The sequence below is a fragment of the Panthera onca genome, chromosome C1, assembly GCF_046562875.1.
Source record: "Panthera onca isolate mPanOnc1 chromosome C1, mPanOnc1 haplotype 2, whole genome shotgun sequence".
NCBI classification, from domain to species: domain Eukaryota; kingdom Metazoa; phylum Chordata; class Mammalia; order Carnivora; family Felidae; genus Panthera; species Panthera onca.
Window position 1 is genome coordinate 45150854 of NC_138346.1, and position 8730 is coordinate 45159583.

The 8730-nt window shown below is 39.0% G+C and overlaps 1 protein-coding gene across 9 annotated transcripts in view; it reads right to left on the bottom strand.

Annotated features, from left to right (window-relative positions):
* PMS1 (PMS1 homolog 1, mismatch repair system component) overlaps positions 1-8668 on the bottom strand; it is a 98572-nt gene extending 89904 nt beyond the window's left edge. For 3 of the 9 annotated variants that reach the window (XM_060622362.3, XM_060622360.3, XM_078451098.2), the window contains exons 1-3: positions 8554-8668; positions 3545-3642; positions 915-1066 (exon numbers count right to left, since the gene is read on the bottom strand). In XM_060622362.3, coding sequence (XP_060478345.1) covers positions 915-1046 — 132 coding nt within the window. In that variant the 5' untranslated portion in view covers positions 1047-1066; positions 3545-3642; positions 8554-8668. Of the gene's footprint in view, positions 1-914; positions 1067-2564; positions 2649-3544; positions 3643-7413; positions 7529-7612; positions 7737-8553 lie in introns of those variants that run through there. The other 6 variants (XM_060622361.3, XM_060622355.3, XM_078451097.2 and 3 more) reach the window with 5 other exon arrangements.
* Positions 8669-8730: the final 62 nt, after the last annotated feature.

Here is an 8730-nt window from a genome sequence, read left to right on the forward strand (position 1 = left end):
CCCACTAGTGCTCTGTCTCTCAAAAATAAAGAAAGAAAGATCTGAACTGCAATCTGATTCACTACTTACTAATTATAGGACTTTGGGAAAAGTTCTCAGAACCTTAATTACTTGTAAAACAGGTATAGTAGTAGATAATTCAGAGTTTTTATTAGGAGCAATTACAACTACATGTATATGTAGTTCACATACAAACTATAAAATATATATATACATATACATATATGAAAAAAGGAAAGTCTTTGCTATAAAGATTTTTATCAGTATCATTTCTTATGCTGTCATACTAACTGTAAATACCTGATAATTAGAAGATTATAAAAATGTATTCCTACATTCACTCAAACAATTTATTCACCATTATGTACCAGGCAATGGCCAGGTATGAAGCACACAAAAAATGAAAAAATGTATACCTTACCTCTATGAGCTAGTAGTTTATAATAAGGGAGATAGACACGCAAACTAATTGTAATAAATCAATATCGTAAGTCATATTAACTCATGATTTAATATATAGCACTTAAAATTTTTTAATGTGACAACTATGACACAAGGGAAATAGTTTTGAAATTAGGTTTGTGGAAAAGATAAAATGCAAATGAGCATAAAACAAGTAAATAACCAAGCATAACCAAAGAATAATAGTAGAAAATACGGACAAATTAGATTCATGTTTTTGGTGATGGAGTCCTAAAGAATAACTTTTCTTTTAAAATTTCCTTTAGTGTTACTGTAATATTGACTTAAGTTAAAATTTATTTTTAAGAATTTACTCTTAAGAAAGTAAAACATGCAATGTCCTAAGAATAATTCACTAATACATAGAAAGAGAAAGATAACAGCTGTAAGGAGAACTCATCTGCCCAGCCCTTTTTTGCTTTAAAGGTATTTGGCTTTTCAGGGACACTCACCAGTTTAACATCTATGCTTGTGGCACCTGCATCCAAGGAGTTTTCAATGAGCTCTTTCACAACACTGACCACTGAAGTGATTATCTGAGAACTTGAAAGGAGGCGCACTGTTGCTGCAGGCAACTGTTTCATTCTAGCTTTTAGCAGAGTAGCTAAAGATAAAATGTAAGTTATAAAAATAAACATTATTAAACATTCCTAACAGATCTGATAGTAACAATAATTAATAGCAGCTCACATTTACTGAACTTCCCAGTATGCCAGGTTCTATTTTAAGCACACAGTATTAAATCATTTATTTCTTACAATATTCTTTAAAATAGAAATCTCACCTCCATCTTACAAGACTGAGGCACAGAGAAGTTAGCTAGTATATCACACTATGGTAATAATTAAACAACAATAAGAAGAATTGTGCTATAATGTGTGTAGTATATGATCTACCAAGCTAGGAATGACCAGGTGGATCCTTGGGATGTGGGTGACATCAGTCAGTCATAAGCCTTAATGGCATTCTCAAACATCATTAATCATCTATACATTATGATGAGTCCAATGCCTTTTTCAGTTACTGAGCTCTATTGCAATTAGGGTGCCTAGACCCTAGCATTACCATTAATATAAACTACTCAGATCTCAGACATATCAGATAGCTATCTTCTATACTACCGTGCCTAAAACATCATTCCAATCATGGAGCTTTCCAAGACAAAGCTCCAATCTCTATGCTGGCATTCAAGGTCCTTTACATGCAGTCGAACCTATATATCCAAAATCTCTTTGCCACTAAATGTTTTAGCTAAAAAAGCCTTTGTCTAGGGGCACCTGAGTGGCTCAGTTGAGTGCCTGACTCTTAATTTCAGCTCAGGTCATGATCACAGGCTCGTGAGATTGAGCCCCTTATCAAGGTCCACACTGAGCATGGAACCTGCTTGAGATTCTCTCTTCCCCACTCTGCCGCTGTCCCCTACTCACTAAAAAAATTTTTAAGTAAATTTAAAAAACCCTTTGTCTAATAAAACCCTTTCAAACAAAGAAACAAAAAAAAACCTCATATGGAAATCCCATATGTAAAGCATACAGGGAGTAAGGTTTGCATCTGCCTTAATGCTTAATTTCAGAAGAGATTTCAGGAAAAGAAAAAACAGTAACTTGAAAGAGTGCAATTCTTCTATTGCAAGACCCAAAAATGGGAAAGAGGGGAACCCTAGGTACTTCTTTAATTTACCATGATTCACATGCTCACATGATTTGATCCTATGGAATCTAAATCTAAATGAAAGCAATGCCAGCAATGCCAAACAAAATAAAAAGATATCCATTTAGGATCCTTTCTCAGGCAAATTAAAACATAAACAGCACAGTCACGTAAAGAATAGGTAAACAAGAAATGGAGAGTAGCCACTAGAACAATTACATAGGAATTTAGGGGATGCATTTATGGGAAGAGGCCAACATACTGAGTTCTGAGCAATATTAACTGATCACCGTTAATAAATAGAACTATATTATGCTTTGTACAAGGCAAATCTGATTAGCACAGCAGAAAAACATACCAGATTGGAGTCTTTAAAAAACGTGTTTGGAGGTTCATCTTTATTACATGTTAACTGAAATCACTTACCTTTCTGTATAAAATCAATTCATTACCTGTATCAATGGGGATAGTGTCTCACTGGTTTGTTGTGAGGATCAAATAAGCAAGCTATATGAAGTTTTCTGTAAATGACAAGGCTACAGAAAATGTACAGTATTGTGATATGGGGTCATTATGGAATGGAATGATGGGAATTTTTAATACTAACAATTAACTTCTAATTAAGCTGCATATTTGATTTAGTTTTGGGGTACATAGTTTTAGGGAGAGTGGCTTTGTAAACAACCATCTCTCAATTTTTTTTGTGGCTCTCAAGGGCTGGGAGGCTATTCTAGTCTGGAAAACAGTGTGGACAGTTAGGCCACTCCACTCTCATACCATTCAGACAAATTAGTGCTATCATAGCAAAAGGCACCCTCTGCACTCTACCCAAGGTTCTGACTGGACACAGGTCTGAGGATATAGAGCCGCACTATCCAACATGGTAGCCACTAGGCAAATGTGACTACTCAGCACTTGAAATGTGGCTACTCCAAATTAAGATATTCTAATACAATCTGGGTTTCAAACTCAATATAAAAAAAACATATACAATATACACTTTTATTAAGTTCTTATATGGACCTTAAGATAAAATGATGTTCTGAATATACTGGCTTACCTCAGTATTAAAATTAACTTCATTTTTAAAATTTGTTTTAATATGATTATGAGAACATCTAAAATTATACATGGCATACATTATAGTTCTATTGGACAGAGACATACAGAGTAGTGGTTAACAGAGCAGGCTCTGAAATCACACTACTTTCGTTATATCCTAGCTCGTATGCTAATAAAATTAAAATCTAGAACTCAATCACCTAATCTATAGAAACGGAGAGGATAATAATATATGGTTTTGGTGAGAAGTAAATAAGATAATGAATACAACTTATTACAACGTTTCACATACACATTTTAAAGATCCCAGGATACCTGGACTACATTGAGTTCCTCCAAACACCTAAATGAATACCGTCCCTACCCTCACCTTCGAATCCTTACTTCACAGAGGTTAATCCATGGCCTGGAATCAGGTCAGGCTTGGGTTCAAGAGGTCTTCTACTTTAGTTTGAGAATCCCAAGGATCTAAGAAAAACAAATCAAACTTTGGGGTATAACTTTAGCACCACCTCACCTTTTACTCTTTCTGGGAAATCTTATTAATCCTCAGCATCTTTGCCTCATTCTCTGCAATCTGTCTTACAAAATTTACTATTTTTCTCCCCAAGTCCCTAATTTCATCCTAATCTTCCAGTTTACTGAGGTCAAGGCAGACCACAGCATGCACTCTTCTATCTTCACACACATCTTACCTCCTCCACCCCACTATGTCCTCTGGTTTCTTAAAAATGTTTACACCTTTGCCCATACTCTACTTCCCTAACTCCCAAGTCAATGTCTCTTCCTCCTAAGAACTTTCATCTACTTTCTTTATCCAGTCCTCCCACAGGCATCTTGACCTTCAAAGCAAAAGCAAAAAAATTCTTACCTCAACCCTATTACCCCAATGATTATCTTGTTTCTTTATGATGCCAAACATCTAAATCTATAACCACAACAGAGATCTCTCTTCTCTTCCCACATTAAAACAGTCATTTTTTTTTCTTTAAGCTTATTTATTTTGAGGGGGAGAGAGAGAACGAGAGTGAGCAGGGGAGGAGCAGAGAGAGACAAAGAGGGAGAGAATCCTAAGCAGGCACCTCGCTGTCAGCACAGAGCCTAACATGGGGCTCAAACTCATGACCAGTGAGATCATGACCTGAGCCAAAATAAAAAGTCTGATGCTTAACTGACTGATACACCCAGGCACCCCCAAAACAGCCTTTTCTAATAATCAGTGTCAAAGTGACCTCAAGATAAGTACTTGTAAAACAGAATTTATCATCCTGCACCCCTTCCCATGCCCTCTACTTCACTTTGCTGTTTCTCTTAGTAACACACTGTTCTTAGTGACTCAAGTCAAAAACCTCAATCTTCTTTTGCCATCAATCCCATTATTTGCATCTCTACTTCCTAGTGCGATCCTATCTATCAATCTAGACTCAGTTCCAAAGTCATTTGTAACATGGTCCCTTCTGATCACTCAACCAAGAATGATCCTTTCCTCCCCCTACATTCTTAAAGAACTTGGCTTGCATCACTCACGGGATGTTTATCACACCTGTCTTGACCTGTACAACTTCTGAATGCAGGTAATCATATATTATGTATTTCTGGATGCAGCGCAGAACAATCATAGTACTTCACTCACAGCAAGCACTTGGAAGGATACTAATCAAGGGCCACAAAGAACAATTCGATCAGCAAGCCAATGTAAACATTAGGAAAAGTGTCCTCCTTCCTAGCAAGTCACACTCTGTTTTAACTGGCTTCCATATCATCCCCTACCTCACCCGTATCTCCTAATCAGACTTTTTTCTGGACTGAAGGACTTTATTTCCAAGAACTTTCTAAATATCATCATTTAGATAACATGTCCCAAATTGACCTCAGATCCTTCTCTAATTAACTATCTTCCCATAGACCTTATGAAGATAAAAAGCTTCTGCACAGCAAAGGAAACAACCAACAAAACTAAAAGGCAACCAATGGAATGGGAAAAGATATTTGCAAATGACATATCAGACAAAGGGCTAGTATCCAAAATCTATAAAGAGCTCACCAAACTCCACACCCGAAAAACAAATAATCCAGTGAAGAAATGGGCAGAAAACATGAATAGACACTTCTCTAAAGAAGACACCCAGATGGCCAACAGGCACATGAAAAGATGCTTAACATCACTCCTCATCAGGGAAATACAAATCAAAACCACACTCAGATATCACTTCACGCCAGTCAGAGTGGCTAAAATGAACAAATCAGGAGACTATAGATGCTGGCGAGGATGTGGAGAAACGGGAACCCTCTTGCACTGTTGGTGGGAATGCAAACTGGTGCAGCCACTCTGGAAAACAGTGTGGAGGTTCCTCAAAAAATTAAAAATAGACCTACCCTATGACCCAGCAATAGCACTGCTAGGAATTTACCCAAGGGATACAGGAGTGCTGATGCATAGGGGCACTTGTACCCCAATGTTTATAGCAGCACTCTCAACAATAGCCAAATTATGGAAAGAGACTAAATGTCCATCAACTGATGAATGGATAAAGAAATTGTGGTTTATATACACAATGGAGTACTACGTGGCAATGAGAAAGAATGAAATATGGCCCTTTGTAGCAACGTGGATGGAACTGGAGAGTGTGATGCTAAGTGAAATAAGCCATACAGAGAAAGACAGATACCATATGGTTTCACTCTTATGTGGATCCTGAGAAACTTAACAGAAACCCAAGGGGGAGGGGAAGAAAAAAAAAAAGAGGTTAGAGTGGGAGAGAGCTAAAGCATAAGAGACTCTTAAAAACTGAGAACAAACTGAGGGTTGGTGGGGGGTGGGAGGGAGGGGAGGGTAGGTGATGGGCATTGAAGAGGGCATCTTTTGGGATGAGCACTGGGTGTTGTATGGAAACAAATTTGACAATAAATTTCATATATTAAAAAAAAAACTCTCTTCCCATATTTGGTAATAAAAACAGCACCATAAGCAATTTCATATAGATATGTATATATATGTATATATCTATATACATACACACACACACCCACATAATTCCCATTAGTCCTTACAACAACCCTATCATTCCTCTATCACAAATGAAATTTGAAAGTTTTATGAGAACAAGATCAGAAGATTCATGATCACAAAACTAGTCTGTGATGGATACACACCTGCATATCTTGGCATGTTTCACTCAAAGGCAATGCTCAGCTCATCCACTCTCACATGTAAAAATTAAAAATCCTGAAATCATCCTAAAAATTCTACTTTTTCTATATTCTGCCACTCAGTCCTATCTATCCTACTACCTAAATATTTCTTACTAGTCCTCTCTATACCTATGACCTCTGTTTAGCCCTTAAACATTTCTCTCCTAATGCACTGCAATAACCACCTTATTGATATTCTGCCTCAATCTCAACCAATGATAGGGTTCTTTCTATATTTAAATTTCATCATGTTGCTACCCTACTTAAAATTTTATAAAGAGTTCCAACTGATGGGGCGCCTGGGTGGCTCAGTCGGTTGAGCATCCAACTTCGGCTCAGGTCATGATCTCCCAGCTCATGAGTTTGAGCCCTGAGTTGGGCTCTATGCTGACACCTCGGAGCCTGGAGCCTGCTTCGGATTCTGTGTCTCCCTCTCTCTCTCTCTGCCCCTAACCCACTCGCATTCTGTCTCTGTCTTTCAAAAATAAATAAACATTAAAAAAAAATTTTTTTTTAATTAAAAAAAAAAAAAAAAAAAGAGTTCCAACTGCTAACCAGGTAAGGTCCAAAATCCTTAGCTGGACCTTTATCTTTCTAACCTCATCCCACTGTTCTACAAATGCACAGTAAGCCTGTCATACTGCACAACCTGTCTCTCTTAATGTGGTGGCACTCACTGGTTCCTTAGCTCACAAGGTTCCCTTTCTATACGAATGACTTCTAATCATCCTTCCAGATTTAGTTCAGGTATCACCTCCTCAAGGAAGCCCTTCTTAACCACTCCAACATCAACCCTCTCCCACTGAACAGATTAGGCATTTCTTTGTACTCCCATAGCACCTTTTCCTTAGAGCTAACGGAAACTCATCATAGGCTATTCTAACCATTGTTTTTCTGTCTCTTCCTCCTGGCTCAGAGTTCTCTGAGGACAGAGATTTTATATTAATCTCATATCCTTAGCATAACCTGTTGAACACAGCCAGCATTCCACCATATATATGCTAAATGACACATTCTGAAAAGTGAAAGAGTTGCAGTCAGGCTTACATCACAGCATAGAATGTGTGAAATTATCAGGAATCAGTCTTCCATATTTGATGGGAAGGAAATCAAACACTCCTGAAAGTACTTCCAGGAAAGTCATTTAAGGACAACAAAGTACCTAAAAAAGAAGCAGAGAACTTAATAGGCTTTAGGGAAACACAGTGAAATAATTTACTTTGAAAACATGATAAATGTAGGGCACCTGGGGTCTCAGTCAGTTTGTCCTCCAACTCTTGATTTCAGCTCTGATCATCATCTCACTGGATTGGGATCTGGCCAGCGTGGGGCTCTGCACTGAGCACGGAGCCTGCTTGGCATTTTCCTCTCTCGGCTCCCTTCCCCCGCCCCCCCCCCCCCACTACAGCTCTCTCAAAATAAATAAATACACATTTTTAAAAACAAGGAAAAACTAAAGTGGAAAAAGAACCATAATAAATATAACCCAATAGTTTCATAGAACCAATAGAAATGCAAGACACATACATAGCTATAACCAACCTTCTTTTACACTAATTTTGAAATATTACTGAAAGTTACTTCAGGAATACAAATCACAAACTTTGTGAACTGACGAGGTAATGAAATTCGCTGTCAGAGATGATTTCAAATAATCTTAACTTTTCCTCTCCGTTCTCAAATAAGATAAATTTTTGAAATTCACATTTCCTCAGCAGGTATTACAAGTGCCTGTCTTCAACGTGTGGATACACCCAGAATGACACCAGTAAAAACCATGGTTAAGTGAGAGTTTGCTTGCCTCAGCTGTAGGACACCACAACATACAACCTAAACCACACTCACGAGTTACGGCTGTCCGGGGCTAAAATGTCTGCCTGGCAGACAACTTTAAGTCCTGCACTCAGAAGGATCTGGGAAATGGGCTGCAACAAAGGCCTAAACACGGTTTGGTCAGGAATGGCCACACCAGACATTAGCTAGCCCAGACCTGCTCAAAGACCGCCCTCCACGCGTGCGCGCCTAAGAGCCTGGCTTTGGGCCGCTTCCCGCCCCTCTGTTGGTGGAGGGGAGGAGGGCACACGGCGGCCAGTGGCGCTTGCACGCCGACCGGGACAAGTTGAGGAGAAGGGACTCCCGAGACTACGAGAAGATAAGAATGAATGCCCGTTAGTCACACAACACTACCTTCTTGCTCGCGGGAGGCAGGCAATTACCATCCACCGTCGGACCTGACAGCGCCCCGCAAGGTTCACGGGCCCAGCCTCGAGGATCTCGGACTCGCCCCCAGCGTGCACGGCGGGGTGGGCCCTAGGCGCGCAGCACTTAGTCCCGCCCTTCCCGAGGAACGTGGGATTGGCGCTG